The sequence below is a fragment of the Gnatocerus cornutus genome, unplaced genomic scaffold (genome assembly GCF_029298725.1).
Source record: "Gnatocerus cornutus isolate USDA-ARS CGAHR unplaced genomic scaffold, icGnaCorn1.1 ctg00000023.1, whole genome shotgun sequence".
NCBI lineage: Eukaryota > Metazoa > Arthropoda > Insecta > Coleoptera > Tenebrionidae > Gnatocerus > Gnatocerus cornutus.
In genome coordinates this window covers 338,679-356,371 of record NW_028275375.1, presented here as the reverse complement: position 1 = coordinate 356,371, position 17,693 = coordinate 338,679, and the positions used below count along the sequence as shown (strand labels likewise).

At 38.9% G+C, this 17,693-nt stretch overlaps 5 protein-coding genes and 1 long non-coding RNA gene across 10 annotated transcripts in view; 2 read left to right on the top strand and 4 right to left on the bottom strand.

Moving 5' to 3' along the window:
• Positions 1 to 3,163: 3,163 nt before the first annotated feature.
• LOC148166166 (uncharacterized) lies at positions 3,164 to 6,594 on the bottom strand. 2 transcript variants are annotated; one of them, XM_088049102.1, is made up of 9 exons: positions 6,476 to 6,594; positions 6,355 to 6,426; positions 6,264 to 6,311; positions 5,678 to 6,214; positions 5,453 to 5,629; positions 5,348 to 5,404; positions 5,050 to 5,297; positions 4,347 to 4,863; positions 3,164 to 4,298 (listed from the first exon to the last, which is right to left on the bottom strand). In XM_088049102.1, the coding sequence occupies exons 1-9, from the start codon at positions 6,492 to 6,494 to the stop codon at positions 3,424 to 3,426; spliced, it is 2,550 nt and encodes an 849-aa protein (XP_087905228.1). In that variant the 5' UTR covers positions 6,495 to 6,594; the 3' UTR covers positions 3,164 to 3,423. The 2 variants fall into 2 exon arrangements, with proteins under 2 accessions (XP_087905228.1, XP_087905229.1); XM_088049103.1 differs by having other exon boundaries at positions 6,264 to 6,305.
• Positions 6,595 to 10,468: 3,874 nt separating this feature from the next.
• Positions 10,469 to 11,592, top strand: LOC148166165 (uncharacterized). Of its 3 annotated transcripts, none has more exons than XR_015771017.1 (4): positions 10,469 to 10,560; positions 10,609 to 10,934; positions 10,982 to 11,085; positions 11,151 to 11,592. XR_015771017.1 is itself a non-coding variant. In XM_088048818.1 (3 exons), the coding sequence occupies exons 1-2, from the start codon at positions 10,546 to 10,548 to the stop codon at positions 10,900 to 10,902; spliced, it is 309 nt and encodes a 102-aa protein (XP_087904944.1). In that variant the 5' UTR covers positions 10,469 to 10,545; the 3' UTR covers positions 10,903 to 10,934; positions 10,982 to 11,592. The 3 variants fall into 3 exon arrangements, 1 of the variants encoding a protein (XP_087904944.1); XR_015771016.1 differs by having other exon boundaries at positions 10,982 to 11,150; positions 11,205 to 11,592; XM_088048818.1 differs by having other exon boundaries at positions 10,982 to 11,592.
• Positions 11,593 to 12,457: 865 nt separating this feature from the next.
• On the bottom strand, positions 12,458 to 13,568 carry LOC148166164 (uncharacterized). 2 transcript variants are annotated; one of them, XR_015771021.1, is made up of 5 exons: positions 13,477 to 13,568; positions 13,207 to 13,417; positions 12,823 to 13,158; positions 12,661 to 12,780; positions 12,458 to 12,614 (listed from the first exon to the last, which is right to left on the bottom strand). It is a non-coding gene; the product is annotated as an uncharacterized LOC148166164 (long non-coding RNA). The 2 variants fall into 2 exon arrangements; XR_015771020.1 differs by having other exon boundaries at positions 12,661 to 12,774.
• The window catches only part of LOC148166158 (uncharacterized), a 94,673-nt gene continuing 90,528 nt past the window's right edge, over positions 13,549 to 17,693 (bottom strand). The window contains exon 4 of the mRNA XM_088048863.1: positions 13,549 to 13,637. The gene's annotated coding sequence lies outside the window, so the exon portion shown is untranslated. The remainder of the gene's footprint in view (positions 13,638 to 17,693) is intronic.
• Positions 13,951 to 16,064, top strand: LOC148166163 (TBC1 domain family member 19-like). The gene is made up of 8 exons (XM_088048858.1): positions 13,951 to 14,229; positions 14,331 to 14,636; positions 14,681 to 14,772; positions 14,822 to 14,879; positions 14,929 to 15,159; positions 15,211 to 15,508; positions 15,559 to 15,760; positions 15,809 to 16,064. The coding sequence occupies exons 1-8, from the start codon at positions 14,128 to 14,130 to the stop codon at positions 16,062 to 16,064; spliced, it is 1,545 nt and encodes a 514-aa protein (XP_087904984.1). The 5' UTR covers positions 13,951 to 14,127.
• LOC148166162 (acylglycerol kinase, mitochondrial-like) lies at positions 16,057 to 17,619 on the bottom strand. Its single transcript, XM_088048859.1, has 4 exons — positions 17,398 to 17,619; positions 17,008 to 17,354; positions 16,568 to 16,961; positions 16,057 to 16,521 (listed from the first exon to the last, which is right to left on the bottom strand). The coding sequence occupies exons 1-4, from the start codon at positions 17,508 to 17,510 to the stop codon at positions 16,146 to 16,148; spliced, it is 1,230 nt and encodes a 409-aa protein (XP_087904985.1). The 5' UTR covers positions 17,511 to 17,619; the 3' UTR covers positions 16,057 to 16,145.

Here is a 17,693-nt window from a genome sequence, read left to right as displayed (position 1 = left end):
ATCTGACATTTGAAATTAAATTACTCTCTTTTGTGCGACCAAACTTTCCCAACTGATCAAAATTTCCTAAAAGACTGAATGGCGTCTCAAATTGAAACTAGAAGTCAAAATCAATCGAGTGCTCGTTGTGTAAATTTTCGAAAATTGTTAGGTGTCAATCAGGCTTTCATTTTTTAGCAAAATAATTAACTGCGCATAAAGTTTAGTGTTTAACACGTCCGGAAAATGCTTTGTAAATGTTTGAATTTCGTTAGATTTCCAAAAGAACATTTTCTAGCTCAGTGAAACAAGAAAATCGTTTGTTGAAAGTCCCATAGTTATTTTTTTTTTGCTAGTTGACGTCACCACATAAATGTCAATTGTGTTGATTCGTGCGCCGTGAAGTCGAGTGACCCGTGATCCTCAGAAGTAATAAAGGTAGGCTAATTAAGTAATGTTATCTCAAAAATTTACAAAAGCACGAAATTCTGACATTTGAATTTAAATTAATCTTTTTTGTGCCACCAAACTTTCCCAACTGATCAAATTTCCCTAAATGAGAGAATGGCGTCTCAAATTGAAACTAGAAGTCGAAATAAATCAAGAGCTCGTTGCCCAAGTCCATTCTCGAAAATTCTGGGCTTTTCGTTCTTTAGGGAAAAAATGAGTGTAACGATTTTTGAGGTTAACACGTTTTTTATGTTGGGTGTTTAATCAACGATTAATTACAAATAAAGTTGCGCAGAACGATTAATGTCTACGCATCTCACAGTGGCGCTATTGCTGCCAACTGTTACGACAAAAATTTCCAAGGATTGAATGAGTAGTCAGATTTTTCTTAATTTTTTTGGATTCATCTCATTTTCTGAAGCTAATATTAAGAGTGCTTGATTTTCTTAGGATTCGTTTTTTTCTTGTCGTTGAAATTTGTCTCTTAACCTTTTCACTGCGCAATGTTTTTTGGAAAATTTTGTAACTCTGCGCGGTTTGTTAGCTCCTGCGACAATATACGTTCCGAGCAGTTGATCGGTGATCTGCCTTAGCGCATATTAACGTCTTGAGCACTTGGCCGATTAACTAGTTTTACAAATGTTCATAGAGATTTTAATTTTCCATAACGTCAATATATTAAACAAGGTAACATTGAGATGAGAGCTGATTATTATGGTAATATTACCTGGCCCTTAGTTCGTATCTACTTTTAAACTGCGTGGATAAAAAGATGCATGGAATAGATTTCAAATGAATTTTAGTCGTAGACGGATATATACGCTCTGAGCAGGGAACGGTAAAAAAAATGTATTTAAAAAAATTAAAGCCATTGTGACTATGTATTCCTCTGAGGTAGATAACCATACTTGCGTCTTCAAAAAATTACGTTTTGAGCAGTTGACCACTTGTTAATCAATGCGAATATATCCGCTCGGAGCAGTTTGAGCGAATTATTATTTTGCGGATTTTTCCGGGCCGAGCAGTGTAAAGGTTAATAAGCTTGAGTTCTTCAGAAGAAGTTTTATTTTTTATCGGTGTGAAAATGCATTGTAAACCGGAAAAGTTTGCTTGTTGTCGCGAGCCGAGCGGTCCGGTAACTTTTTAAACGTCGTAATATGCTTTCGTTGATAAAAGGGAAATATTAACTAGTGTTTCGTAAAGTTGGTAATATAATTGCGCTCAAGAAAGAAGAAACAATGTAAAAGGGCGCCAAGTTGTAAAGATTGTATGAAAATAAGCGGGTGAACCTGCCGTGTGCTTAATAGGATTTTGAAAAGAAAATTGTGAATCGCCAACGGCATTTTTTCCCTTTCAAAGAAAATTCCATTAGCTCAATCAATACGTCCGTGAATAAATGCCAAGTTATGAAATTCTCACGAGATATATCTCTTTCTCTCGATTGCTAAATATGATATATAGGAGGCGAAACGTAAGTAAGTTACCTTTCGGGCTAAAACGGCAGTTTATTTTTATCGTATGGCACCCAAGGGTATTTTTCGCCGGAAAGGACAAGTGTCGCAGCTACGCATACGGAATTTTTCTTAGATTGGTTTATTAGATTTAAGAGACACTGGAATTTAATCTTCTGATTCAGTTGCGACGAATTTTTACTAGTTCAAACATTAAATCCGTGCGACGACGAAAAAACTAAACGAAATTTAAATCAAGTGTGATAATAAATATCAATTAGAAAGGCCATCAATCTTTCTGCCATCGAGAAAAATATCGAAAGGTGATCCCAAGGACATTTTTCCTAATTAAAAACTAATAGAGGGGCGCGGAATCACCCCCAGGACGTGATCTCATTTTACACTTTAATAATGTGCATTTTTTCTACTCTCCAAAGTAATAGACTTGAAAATTAAGCGATTTTGGGGCATTTAGAACTTGACCCGTCGAGACCCCGCTAGCACAACTCCAAGATGAAGCCAAAATCCTTTTTATGGTAATAAAAAGACGCTAAAATGTTTAAGTTAATCCTCGACACACGTCTGCTCGAGACACTCGAAATAGCTGATCGCTCTATCCTACTTATTATGTATAAGTGGTGACCCAAGCGACGTAAAATCGTTACAAAGGAATTCTGCAAGTCAAATCCTCATTAGTGTGATTTAAAAGAAATCCCCCATTTTCATGATTCGCGCTGAATAAAAACTACGAACAAGACAGTCATGCAAATTAGGGGAAACAAGAGATAAAAAATTAAAAAAACTGTTTAACAAGCAAACTTTCTTTGTGCGGTCAAATCAAACTCAATCTCAGTGGCCTGTGAATCAAGTCACGTCTTTGCTCAAAGCGATCGAAGAAACATTTGTTTGTTTACTTAAGTCTGATTTTTTATTTTAATTCTGTCCGATTGTATAATATGTGTTTTACGATATCGTTTAGCGTCCCTAATGATAAAGTAAAGCGGCTGCATGTCAGTAGCAATAATTAACATAAATAATAGTTACAGAAAAAATGGAATAGTAAAAAAACAGTGAATATTTTTTTACGTAATTTTGAAAAGTAGGGTTTGAGGGTATGCAACTAACAATACATCAAGGTTTTTATTGAATTACAGTTTTCTACATTACTTCTCAGTTAAAATGTTCTCTCTAGTGATAATAGGTGGCGCCACCAACCTCGAAATTTTAGGAAATTCAAATAGACTTTTTTTAACTATTGATTTATTATATTAAAACACCGCAAATTTCAAATAATGAGGAGTTTATTCGATCGCATAAGAGTAACAAAAATATACATAGTGATCAACAATGAGTTTTGTAAGGAATTTAGTCCTCAATAAATAAGTTTTTCCCTAAAAACATATTCAAAAATGATTAAACATAACGGAAACATGACTTTCATATTATTTTCCAAGTGAAAGCACCGGTAATTCAAGACAAAAATCACACGCTTAAAAAATGTACGACAGCTACTGTACAAATCTTTAACTTTATAAACAAATATTCACTTCTTTTTACTGTTCCACTTTTTCTGCAACTCAACAAGATTATCATTCGGTAAACGGACTTTAACGTCCATCATTCGTTGGATAAAACTATTCGGTTTTTCGTTTAGATCATAAATGAGATTATTGTTTCTTCTCCGCGTCTCTTTTTTCAGTTGTGGCGGCTGCGTCGCTTTTTCCTTTGGCACTTCACACTGCACAGTCACCTTTTTTTCAGAAGACGCTTCCGGTTCGGTTTCTTTACTATCAGTTTCATTAGACCCGTTACAAACCGGCTTAGTTGTACTAGGAGGCGGCGTATCATCCGGTATCGTGATACACTCTGATGGCACATTCTGCAACTCTTTGAACGACTTGACTTTCAAATACCCCTTCGCGGGTTTGGTGGTCACAAAAGACGTCTTCTTCAGAGTAGACTTGGTGGCAACAACCGGCACCTGTCGCGACGTCGAAGGAACCGGAATCGGCGTCGACGTCGAAGGCGCACTAACAAAAATAACGTCGTCGTCGTTGCTAAACGTCTCGGCTTTCTTGGATGGCAAGCGAACGGTCTTAATCCCGGCGATGAACTCCGTGCGAAGATTCTTCCGGATTTGAATGAGAGAATTGATCGAACTACTCAGAATCTCCTGGAGTTTGTTGTGGACAACGGCGAGTTCCTCAATGCTCGCTGCTTGGTTCTGCGCCTTGTTCAGTTGCGTTAAAGTGTAAGAAAGATGCGAGTTGACGCGTGCGGTTGCTCGGACTGTTTTCTCGAACCACTCGTGTTTCATCGTCGAATTATCCTTCTGTAAAGTTGCGTTGAGGATTCTTCCAGTCGGGAGTAATGGGGGTGCGGGTTGACTAATCCGTACCAGAGTTGGTGGTTGTAAGACTAAAACAAATCGATGGAGACGTGGTGGAGGATAAGAAGAAAGCAAACCTGGTCTGATGATGGTCGCTGGTAAAATCGTCTGGTACGTGGGTCTCGGAACCGTATTGATGGTAACTTGCGGCGCAGGAATCTGCCGAACGAATTCGATGTCGTTGTCTTGGGTCCGTGGGAGCATTGGTAGGATTTGGATGGGTCTCTGCAGCGACATTCCTTTGTTTACGAACCCTTTCGACGTCAGATTTGGTACGCTCTGTTTAATTTCATTCCCCAGAGGATTGTAATCAGGGTCCATGACCATCTTTTTCTTTTTGGCCTTCTTCCCTTCTTCTACACCCTCCAGGGGTCGTTTCTTCGGCCCACAACACCGAGAGTAGTCCTTACTCCAAACTTCCGGACTTTTTAGAGTGGCGGCACGGGACATTTCCCTCCTCAAATACTCGAAGAACTCGAAGCACATTATTCTTTGAGTTATTAGTTGGGAGCTGTTACACCGAAAACAATCCCAATTGTCGCTGTCTCGGATTTCAAACATTTTCTTGCGGCCAAAGTTCGTACGGATACACCTCTGGAAAATTAACAATGTTAAAGAGAAGAGTGGGCAATAGTACAGCAGAACTTCCATAACTCGAGTCCTGAAGGAAACCCCAATTGGTTCGAGTTCATCAGTTTTGGAAGTTTACACATCGTAAGAGAATAAAATTAATTTCGGGTTGTAGAAAAATTTGAGTAATAGAAGTTCGACTATACTTACTTTGCAGAAGACGTATTCGCATTTGGAGCAACATAAAACTTGACCACCTTGGCCGCACCATCGACAGTACAACTCGCTCCCATCCTCGTCTTTCTCGAATTCCCCACTGGTGTAAAAATGGTAACACTTCTTGCAGATCAACACTTTTAAGAGAGGATGAACAAATCGGTTGTTTTGGCCTTCTAAAGCACTCCCCAGATGAATATTACACGCTGTGCAGTGGAGTTTTGTGATCTGAACAGGATTAGCTAGAAGAAGTAGAATTAGACGACAAAAGAAACGTCTTTTTGGTGCTTACTTGGCCCATACAGCCTCTTCCTCAACTCCAATTCCTCAGGTGTTAAATTGAAAGAAACTAGAAAAGACGAAATGTTAGAAAAAATCGTTTTGTCATCACACCTACTTTCAACTCCTGTGACTTCATCAATGAAAGTTGAGGCAGTGTCACTACCGCCTTCGTTGGAAACCTCCCCGTTTGTGGTAACCACTGGGTTGTCATCAACAGCCATGGACACCTCAGGGCACAACAGTGAAGGATCAAAGTCGTCATCATCCTCAGCATCATAGTCCATCTGACAGTCTGAAAATTACCCTCAGAGTTGTTTAAAATTGTTTAGGCTATTATTACCATCATCAACATTGTTCTGGTCTTTGCTGGTGTCCAGAGGGTCCTTCTCTTGCAGGGAGTCACTTTGAGTCAGGTCCTCAACGTCCGGTTCTACTTCAACTATTTCACTGGTGGTGGGATTGGTTTCTTCAGTTTCCTTAGTTGGAGGCTCTTTTGGTGGCTTGTTGTCTTCACCAGGCTCCTTGGGGGTGGCAACCTCACCACTCTCTTCAGTTTCTTTGTTTTCAGTCTCTTTCTTTGGTGGTTCCTCAGTTACTTTGTCACTAGTTTCAGCTCCACCACCTGTTTTCTCCTCTTCAGGTTTGTGCTCCTCCACGTCCTTTGATTCTTTATCCTCCACTTGCGTAGATTCAGGTTCATTTGCTGCTTCCAGTTCAACTTTATAAGGTTCTGTCGTTTTTAGTGTTTTATCTTCAACTTCCACTCTAGGGGTACTAGTGGCAACGTCCTCATTTGTACTCTCAAAGTTCTCCTCTTCACTGTCACTTCCTTTCCACACATCGCTGTTGCCCCCAATGCTTTCAGTTTCGCAATGATCTAGAAAGACGTGTGTTAAACCTGCAGCACCCAGTTTTATTATACAAACCCATGAGGTCCTCTTCATCATCGCATCCATTCAACAGAGCGGCTGAAACTATAAGTTGTTACCAAGGGCCAACATTTCTACGAGTACTAACCTGCACAAGCGGTGTCTTCTCTACTGGACTCGAAACTGCTGCTCTGGTTTTTTCTGTAGTCACTCAAAGTGTCTGAAACCACAAGCTGTAACTCCAGAATACCAAAACTCCGCGAAATTACCTGTTTGCAGCTCGTCCATTTTCAATATTTGGAGGTTAGCATCGAAGAAAAGTTGTTTTTAATCAAAAAACCATGAAATTCGACCACTGGAGGAACTTAACCGCGAAATTGCTGTCACTGTTTGAAAGTTGACTGATAACCACAACGACGCAGGTTCGTAACGGGATAATTTGTTCCAAACGGGCGCGAGAAATTCAGTAATTGGATTGGAATTATCTGTTGTCAAGTTTGTTGGTTGCTGTCTTGCGGAAACTAGTTTCGATTCGATCTTGTCAATAGTAGAACGTAGGTCGGTGATGGGTCCACACTCGGTACAGTTCGTTTTTTTCCGGGACGCGAGCGACTAAATGGGAGACTTTATCGGACTTTATTGACCCGACGGGGCGTCTTTTTGAATTTTTACAACGAAAAAACTGCGCTTTTTCATTTCCTGCGACGTTTTGTACTAGCTATCGTCGCATCTTCATTGTTTTTTCTTTGATTATCGCTCTTTGTCTAGTCGCGCATCTGTTTCTCTCGTTGAGCTACGACTTACCTCTCGAGTTGGATGGCTGCCAGAAATTGGAAGTAAGTTTAGAGTCACGTTGGAGGGGCGTCTGGGCGTCATATTCCAACGACAAGGCATTTCAAGGCCGTGCGGAATTTCTAGTGGTTGCCGCAAAAGGCGTTGCGGTCGTTACTTCTAGAATGATGCGTGTGCGCATGCTCATGTGTGTCTTCATCAGGAATTATAGGGCTAAAAATTCGTTTTTGGATTTTTCGAAAGTAAAAAATTTGATTTTTTTGGAAAAAATGCACGACTAAAATCATGTTGTTTTTGGGGCAAACTTGCGTTATTATAGCTAATTTTACGCAGAATTTTGCGGAGAATCCAAATCTAAGCTCAAACACAAAAAAGTAATCAGTTTTTTTGAAAAAAATAGACAAAACTGTTTTTGGTATCAAACGTAGTGATACCCAAAAGAAAACTGAACTTAATATTTCGTTTATAAATGTTTTTACGTATAAATAAATGTATGTATAACATTAAATAAAATTTGCGTTTGTTTAAAACAATTTTTTTGTATGTGCAACTAGGAGTCAAATTGAAACTAAATTTTTGTGCCACTAGGGGTTAAATTAGAATCCAACTCCGGATTCTATGACAGATAGAAAAATGCGGTTTTTGCCATCGTTTTTCTCGCGCTCTTGTTATCTTATCAAATCGAGGATTTTTAAACTATGTGCTTTTTCACTGTCTTGTCCACAAATTGTTGTGACACTCTGTATATTTTTATTTGGATTTAATTTGTAACTCGACCTTCTGAAAAGTCGGCATTCATTATCAGATTAATTACCATAATTCGTTTTTGTTAGCTACAAAAATAGGAAACGCCTAAGTAGTTTATTAGAATCGGTTGGTTTCGACTTTTGATAAAGACGGTCGTTTCGGTGATTTGTGCTGTGTTGTTTTGAGAAAAATTCAAAAGCAGTTTAATATACAGAGTGTTTATGTTTGGTCATAATCGAATTTTAAAGGAAGTTAGATACATTTTTAGTTTTTTTTGGGTCTTACAAATGTTTATCTAGGATCTGCGATTGAGTGTGGATATGATGAACAAAATTTGAAGGTAAATTACGATTTTTTGCGTTGTTTTAAAAATGAAAATTTCTGATCGTTTTGTTTAGAATTTTTACTTTTTCTGAATTTGTTTAGGATAAAAACAAACGTATTCTCTATTTGGTTCTAATGTGTATTTGTGTTTCAGCCTCCACCGCAGTTGAGGAAATCATTCAAGTAGTTTTAAGTGTCTTCAAACTAGAAACTTGGACCAATGTCAGTGAGGACGTGTTCGAAAAAAATGAAACCGCGCCGAAGGAGCATCAAGGTAAGATCTGAATTTTTGGTTCTAATATTTGGTTTCTCTTCGATTTTTCTTTTATATTTGTCATTCTACTACTATTCTTGTTTTATTCCACTTTTGTCTCTTCTTTTTCAATTCGATTCTCCTCCATTCTGAGTTTTTACCCCTGATTCTTCATTTTATCTCTTCTTTATTTAATGTTTTACCAGAGGTATGTTTCCTCTTACATTTTACATTTCTTCTTACACTACTTCTGCTTCACTTCTGTTGAAGTTTCTTACATTATATGACAATTTGTCTTTTGCCATTTAGCAATTTTTTTCTTTACCATTTTACCATGATCTTCATCAATTTCTGTAAATTTCACCCTTGCATTTGGTAAGATTCGAAAATGGGGTAAGTTTTTTTGCTGCCTTCACAACCAAAGGAAATCAGGTTCACCCACATAGTACACTAATGTAGGAAGTTAGGTACATTTTGCATGTGCCTGCACATTCAACACTCTGTTTTTTTCTTTCAGAAAGCCAACTTTCCAAGACGAATGGGGATGCTTGTCCAGAGAGATGATCCAATCTCCCTAAAGTAGTAGAAAGGATGTTACATACGGATGTGTGCAACGGACTTTGTGGTGGAGATTCAGGAAGCTGAGACGCTAGCAAAGATGTCTACTTCATTAATCTGTAAGTAAGTTTCAAAAACATTACACTAATACATAAATTTAAAGATTTCTTAATAGTTAAAGAGTTCTTTTTCAGTGAAACTAATCTTTTGCTTTTAGGGACAAGAACAAAAGTTGTAGAAGTAAAAGGAGGCCAGCGTAATCTTTACGAAGTCTAAAGTATGCTAAAATCCAGCGATACCAATTCTCTTTATTTTAACAGAGTGAGTTGCAAGAAGAATTTTAAGTTTTGTTACTCAATTCGCAATTTGAATCTCCCACCATTTGTTCGGTTTCCACTAGACTTGAAGTTGTCAAAGCATGCTTACTTCTGATTGGTTGAAGGAATAGTGCGATTTGCCATCAACCTAAGAAAACAAAAGTCACTAAAGTGCATTATTGGTTACCTATGTGCTGCATGTTCAAGAGCCGTAATTTATAATAATTTAAGACTTATTTTCAGAGCACAAAATGATTCAAGAAACCAACATAATGCTTGACTGTCGACTTTCTTATTTTCCTGACAATAATACGAAGGAAATTATAGAAGTAAAGGACTTCATTTGAAGTTGATGTTGGTGAATTTGATTTATGGTTTCTCATGAAAATTCTTCAAGACAGGATGAAGTCGTCAAGAATTTAAAAGGGACAAAGGTTGTGGAGGATCTTTTGGGCCATTTAGTGAAGTTAAGATTTCATCAGAAATCGTGTTCTGGAAGGATGGAAGGTTGGTTTTCTTTTCTCTCCATTCATGGTCTCATCTTCATTTCTCTGTTGCAGCTGAAGAAGAATTTGTTGTTACTTTAGGTCTGAAGCAGGCGCAATCGATTGAAAGCTTCACCTGACGTGGACAACGACTGCACAGACTGAGAAAGCTCCAACTGTTCCAGAGGAAGGAGAGAAGGTCATGGAAGAGTGCAAAATTTGGGGTGTTTGGGATGTGGACGCAGAAACGTGACATGTACAGTCAGTTTTCCTAAGTGTTAAAGTCTGAAGGAAATGCGAGATGCCAATTCTTCTTATTTTAACAGGGTGAGAGTCCCAATTTTTACTAATTTAAATTTATTTTCAGAATTCAACAGATGATTAACAATGATGCTGCTTGCACCAGAATGAAACCACCAGAATTCTTCACTGTTCACTTTCTTAATTTTCCGGGAGTGCTAAGAAATTGCGCAAGTCAAGAACTTCAAGCTATCTGGAGTTGGAGTTGGAGTTGGATTTGCAACAAATTTAGGGGTCTTCATTGAAAGGTAAGCTGAAAATTGTTTGAATCACAGCTTTAAAATGTTTTCTGGTATTTCAGGTTCCAACTTCATTACCAGAGTTTATTATTAAGAGACTGAGTCTATAGATGATGGTCTTCTCATGACTACACACACCTTGCAGTATCTTGATGGTACCACCCATAGCCTAAGATGTCGAAAAGGCGGTTGTCGTCGCTCAACGTTGAAGGACTCTGCAAGTTATTGCACAGAATTGAAGAAACCACTCATTCAGCGCTTCCAAAGTACACAGTGAAGTGATCCAGGAGCATAACATCACGAAAAAGGTGCTGCTTTACTGCAATGTGGATGAAAAAGGTTAAATTTAAACATGTTTTAAGTCAAAGTCAAATGTTCTTTTTCCAGTGGTTGAAGATGTCGTTCAGTGACTGGGAAATGTTCAGAGTGTTGCTGATTGCATTGCGGGAGCACGAAGTTTGCAACGTTTTCAAACTTGACGAGTCTACAAGCAGAAAACGAGTGGAAACAGAGCATCATCAAGATGCAGTTGTTGAAAGAAAATACTACAAAGGCTCTGAAGGTCATCTGGTGTCTTGTGAGCTATTTTGTGAAGTCAAGGAAACATCAGAGAACGGAAGTTTATGGAGAATTTTCATTGGTCTCTTGAAAACGCGAGATTTTGAGATCTTACAATGCTGAATGCTTTGCTGCTTGTTCAGGACGGATGGAAGGTTTGTTTTCTTTTCTCTCCATTCATGGTCTCACCTTAATCTTTCAGTTGCAGCTGAACAAGACTTTGTTCTACTCTTGGTGAAGAAACAGGCGCAAACAATTGAAAGCTTCGCCTAACGTGAAGAACCAGCAACTGAACAGAATGAGAAAGTCAGTCCTAACTAACTATACATAAAACTTGAGAAAGGCAACAAACATTGAAGAGTTTTTTTCAGGTGAGGTAACAAACATGTTCATCAGGAAACTTAACTATTTCATACCTCTGGTAGGGACTAGAATGAAGAAGAGAAGGACATGAAAAAGTGTAGAGTGACAAGGATGTGAACGCAAGACTAAAGACCAAGTGGACTTAACCAATCGCCTTGATGAAGGACAGCTGTCAGATAAGAAGATTGATTCAAATCTAGGGTCTTGGATGAGTCTTCTCCTTCATTTAGAAGTCAATTTTAGGTTTTTTTTAACATGGTATTCGATTTACAGTTTTTGTAGCCAATTCGATTGTTTTTGTGATCATTGTAGGAATTTTTATTGAGACTTAGAGACTTTCTGGCATTCAATTGTTTTTTTTTTATGATTTTATCATTAACCTTTGACATTAATCTCTTTGACATTTCTGTAAATTGCAAAATTTTCGACAATAGAAACTTTGTCTCTCAATTTTTGACCTAATATTTTTGTGGGCTGTTTTTAGTTCAAGCATTTTCTCACCAGAGGGCTAAATTTGTGGTTTGAAACTTAACTAAACGATTTAGCACGGATTTTTACCACAATTTTCTTGAGTAAGCGCCACCTGGTGGAATAATGCCGAACTATTTAGTTCAAGCATTCTCTCACTAGAGGGCTAAATTTGTGGTTTGAAACTTAGCTAATCAATTTAGCACGGATTTTTACCTCAATTTTCTTGAGTAAGCGCCACCTGGTGGAATAATGCCGAACTATTTAGTTCAAGCATGCTCTCACCAGAGGGCTAAATTTGTGGTTTGAAACTTAGCTAATCAATTTAGCACGGATTTTTACCACATTTTTCTTGAGTAAGCGCCACCTGGTGAAATGATGCCGAACTATTTAGTTCAAGCATTCTCTCACCAGAGGGCTAAATTTCTGGTTTGAAACTTGGCTAATCAATTTAGCACGGATTTTTACCTCAATGTTCTTGAGTAAGCGCCACCTGGTGAAATGATGCCGAACTATTTAGTTCAAGCATTCTCTCACCAGAGGGCTAAATTTCTGGTTTGAAACTTGGCTAATCAATTTAGCACGGATTTTTACCTCAATGTTCTTGAGTAAGCGCCACCTGGTGGAATAATGCCGAACTATTTAGTTCAAGCATTCTCTCACCAGAGGGCTAAATTTGTGGTTTGAAACTTAGCTAATCAATTTAGCACGGATTTTTACCTCAATTGTCTTGAGTAAGCGCCACCTGGTGAAATGATGCCGAACTATTTAGTTCAATCATTCTTGCAACTTGGATACATTTTTGGATGAAAACGACTAACCGGAAAAAGGAAAGAAAACAAAATCCTTAAACTTTATGTATGTAATCAAATGAGTAAATTCTAAATGGTACAAAACATTGCAAATTACATCATTTTGTCTAACAACATAATAATGTGAGCAAAAAAAAAGACACTTCAAACTCCTACACTTGTCATCCTCTTCGTCCTCCGTCCATCTTCTTCCTGCAAGAAGTGTAAAAAAAGTTTCATCAGGAACATGTTACCTTACCTGAATGTGCAGCTGAGACTGTCACTCTGTAGTTAATTGCTATTTCTTCTCGGCAAAGCTTTCAATTGCGCCTCCTTCTTTGACCAAGAGGAAGGTCAACAAAGTCGTCTTCAGCTGCAACTAAGAGATTAAGGTAAGACCATAAAAAAAAAACAAACAAACCTTCCATCCGTCCTGAACAAGCAGCAAAGCATTCAGCATTGTAAGATTTCAAAATCTCGCGTTTTCAAGAGACCAATGAAAATTCTCCATAAACTTCCGCTTCCTGTTATTTTCTAAACTTCACAAAATAGCTCACAAGGCAGCAGATGTCCTCCAGAGCTTTTGTAGTATTTTCTTTCTTGACAACTAACTGCTTCTTGATGCTCTGTTTGCGTTGGTTGAGTTCCCTTGGGTGTTCTCTGAAGCAACACTCGTTTTCTGCTTGAAGACTCATCAGCTTTGAAAACGTTGCAACACTTTGAACATCTCCCAGTCACTGAACGACATCTTCAACCACTGGAAAAAGAACACTTGACTTTGACTTAAAACATGTTTGAATTTTACCTTTTTAGTGTTGTTATGCTCCTGGATCACTTCACTGTATTCTGTGAGCGCTAAATGAGTGGTTTCTTCAATTCTGTGCAATAATTTGCAGACTCCTTCAACGTTGACCGACGACAACCGCCTTTTCGACATCTTAGGCTATGGGTGGTACCATCAAGATACTGCAAGGTGTGTGTAGTCATAAGAAGACCATCATCCATAGATTCAGTCTCTTAACATGAAATACCAGAAAACATTTTAAAGCTGTGATTCAAACAATTTTCAGCTTACCTTTCAATGAAGACCCATAAATTTGTTGCAATTCCAACTCCAGATAGCTTCAAATGAAGTTCTTTAACTTGTGCAATTTCTTAGCACTCCCGGAAAATTAAGAAAGTGAACAGTGAAGATTTCTGGTGCAAGCAGCATCATTGTTAATCATCTGTTGAATTCTGAAAATAAATTTAAATTAGTAAAAATTAGGGCTCTTGAACATGCAGCGTGTAGGCAACCAATAATACACCCTTGTAATTTCGCGGTTACAAAGTAACTTTTGTTTTCTTAGGTTGATGCCAGTTTGCACTAATCGTTCAACCAATCAAATGTAAGCATGTTTTGACAACTTCAAGTCTAAACAAAAAGGAGGGAAATTCTCACCCTGTTAAAACAAACAAAAATGGTCACATTCACCACATTTATATTAAAGTCACTAGAAAAAAAAGTCTTCTCTAAAAAAAAAGAAAAAAGTTTTCTATAAAGACCTTAATTTTTGAAGCTCGGGAATTTTGACAGACAGAAATAAATACCACATGCGTCTCACATAATATCCCAAATTCGACTTTCAAATTTCTAAACTCCCAGTGAATCGATATAGTCGCTAAGCAACTTTTCAACAGTCCACAAAAGTACAAAGACCCTCACCGTTTGCTGGCCTTAATTTTAATGGACGACATCAAAGACAAAAGCATTCATCACACTGCAATAAAAATCTGCGAAGACTTCAAAACATCACCTTCTTATCAAGCCCTCTTCCAAGACATCCAGGTCCACCAACGTCTTTCTAATCAACTGAGTATAATGTCGCACTCATGTCAATCAAAATTGTTCCAAATTTCTGTCAAATTCAAGTATAAATCATGTTTCAGAAACTCGTCTCCACTCCCAGTGTAAAATATGAAGATTTCAAAGACAGCTTGTTGAAGACGATGAAAGACAACGGCCTCGATGCAAGTTTGCGAAACAACGTCTACCACTGGATGAAGACGAAGAAGAAAGAGATTGTATCGCCGTACGACACGTTCTTCAGAAAAGCGCAGATTCATTGGGACAAACGCATCCACAAGTCGCTAAATTCGATGTGCACCGAACTCGGAATCAGCTTAGCGAAAGTCAGAACGCTTTCTGAAAAAGAAGAGCTTGCGGGGAAATGGGGCGAACTCAGCAACTACGAAGTGAGTACTCACACTTTTATCACTGTCTTGTAACTGAATGCAAGGTCGATATCCATAAATACAGACCGGTGTTCGCACCCAAAGACTTTTTCGAAGTTCTTCTCAATCTGAAAGGACCAACCACCAGGAATAAGGGGTAAGAAGCACCAAATTAAAGCGCACATTGAACCCTCACCTTGTTACAGTTCCCCGAAATGGGAGTTTGCACAAATGCCTCTTAAAGTGAGGAACCTAGCCGACCTGGTAAGTCCGCTCCGTGTTGCAACTAAACCAAATACTAACAAGTCAACAGAGGTGCCTCTTTTTAGAACTCTCCCGAGGTGAACAAATCCTGGGTGTTAACTCTTCGCTGTCATTGTCTCCTCATTACAGCGCGTTGGAAACAGAACGAATGCTTCTCGGAGAGAAAGTCTTGGCGAAGAACTACGCCCCGATAGCGCAAGAGTTTTTGAAAAAAGGATGTCCGAATGCGCTACGCGCAAAAATTTGGACACTAATCTTGGGAGCGGAAGCCAAGCCATACGTAACAACCCCCACCAGGTCCTCCAACCCCCATTTAACGCGTTTTTTCCAGCACTACACTCACTTTGAGACGCTGAAAGAAAGTGTGCTACAACACGACCTCATGATCGACAAGTTGATAATCAAAGATATTAACTTAACGGCGTCGAATGACGATCAGTACTTTGTTTTTGAGGACGTGCTCTACCAAGTGATGTTGTGTTTCTCGCGGGATGGTGAGATCCTGAAGGATTTGTCCACGCAGCCGGGATTCATGCAGGTTGTTATCAAAGGGAAGCAAAACATCCCTGAGAACACGATCGTTTTTCCGCCCAGTGGAGTCATTCCATTCCACGGTTTCACCATGTACGGTAAAGTGAAGATATCTCACCAAGAGCTTTGTTTGACTCGTTAGTTTTAGCCGCTCCGTTTTGTTACCTCTATGACGACCCTGTGCAACTGTACTTTGTTTTTCGCACTTTCTACATCCGATATTTTCATCGCTTGCATCGGGTTTGTGGGAATCCGCAAGGAGTCGTATCTCTTTGTTTGCAATACGAAAAAATGTTACAATGTTTCGAACCGAGTTTATGGCACCATTTTAGGAAATGTCAAATTCATCCGTAAGTGGGTACAGCCGGTTGAAAGGAACCTAACAGAACTCTTTGCAGAGTTCGAGTTGTTATCAAATGGATAATGAGGGCTTTCAGTGGCCACCTTCCACCAGAGCAACTGTTAAATTTATGGGACCTGATTTTAGCCTATGATTCGTTGGAGATTATTCCTTTGTTAGCCCTCGATATCTTAGTGTTTAGAAAAGATAACTTGTTGAAGGTCAACACGTTACAAAATATTGAAGCTGTTTTGGCGGATTTGTCGTCTATTTCTGTTATTCCGTTGTTACAAATGTCGCTTTTGAAAGAGTGAAGTTTCACGGGTTTAAGACACTGCCATTTTGTAATTTTACATTGTAGTCCTAATATACTGTTGTAAAAACGAAACTTTTTCTTACATACTGTTTGTCCCACAAAAAACGTTAATCAGCTTAGGCAACAGAGTGACTTTAATCGGTTTGAGTTCGTAACTCTCGTTGTCAATAGACAACCACTCTTCGGCGTTGTTTGATACTTTTGGTTGCAATTCCACCGTCCGAGCTTCTATGCTTTGTTTAACATCTCTACTCTCGCCATTCTCCGACTTCCAGCCTTCTCGTACAAATTCAAAATATCCCACACTTTTCGGCCCCAATTGCACCACCAATTTCGGGACTTGTTCATTAGTCACAGACAAATTAAAATCGACAGTATTAATTTGGGTCTCATTAGTGAGCTGACATTCAGGGTTGCTAATATGGGAGGTACTGAGTTGTTGAGCCTTGGAAAACCTTAACAAAACTGTTAATTTCCACATCAAAATAGTCAAGATTTTACCTTTGAAACCATTTTTGCTGCGCTGGGGGTTTACTACAATTAGCACAGCCACTACAAGGGGGCGAATATTGAAGTGACCCGTTACAACTCCACGTCAGACTGCTTTTGTAACCGTTGAACAAGTACGTGGCGTATTTTCTGAGACTTCCATACAACCAATAACTGTCTCTTTTGGCTTCTGCGTCTCTGTAAGCGCCCCATTTGATACCAGCAGCCGCATAAATCGGTTTACTGTCGCCTTCCATGACTTCAACTCTTATGACATCAATTGGTTTGACTACTTCTTCGACTACCGCCATTGTGGCGTCTGCTAGGGCTCGAACCTTCGCGAGGGATTGACCAGATGGGAAAAGAACTTTAGCTACTGAATTCGTTTTACCGAGTGGTAACACACCTTAAAGAAGATATTATATTGGATTTTATAACAAAAGTAAAATTACCGAGAGAAATAAGCCCGTTGGTGTTCTCTTGGGTCCTCCTCAGAAGCCCCGTTATGACTTCAGAGAAAGTCCCATCGCCCCCAGCTACAACAATCGCGTCAGTCCCACCTAAATCGTTAATCAAAGTCTTTGCGTGTCCTTCCGACTCTGTTTTAACCACATTCACGCAAATTCCGGCTAAATGCAACAAGGGGGCACAATACTTCTCAAACTCGTCTGTCGCTTTACGCTTATTAGCACTCGGATTTAGAATGACAGTTATATTCCGGGGCTCCGCGTCAATCTTTATCGGCTCCTCTCCGTATTTCGCCGCTTTTTCGCAGTAAACTCGCATTAATTCCTGTGTTCTGAACAAATCTTAGAGAAAAAAGTTAGGTTATGTCAACTTACTGGAAATATTCATCCGCGTAATTATAACCGTAGAACAGAGCCACCGCTGCAAAAGTCGACTTCTTCCAGTGGTTTCTCAGAGTTTTTGCCGTTTTCACCACGAAAGCCATCATAAAAACCACGAAAAACACATGTAAACATAACCTCTTTGACGTTCGTTTGTTTGTCAAAGATCCCTTAGATGAAGGAGTAAAAACGTTGTGATTGGCTCACAAGAGGCGGTCAAATTTAAATTTTTCCAAAATCGACATTGTTGCCACGTGCGTCTTCACCCACTTTTTAAAATTGCCCGCAAA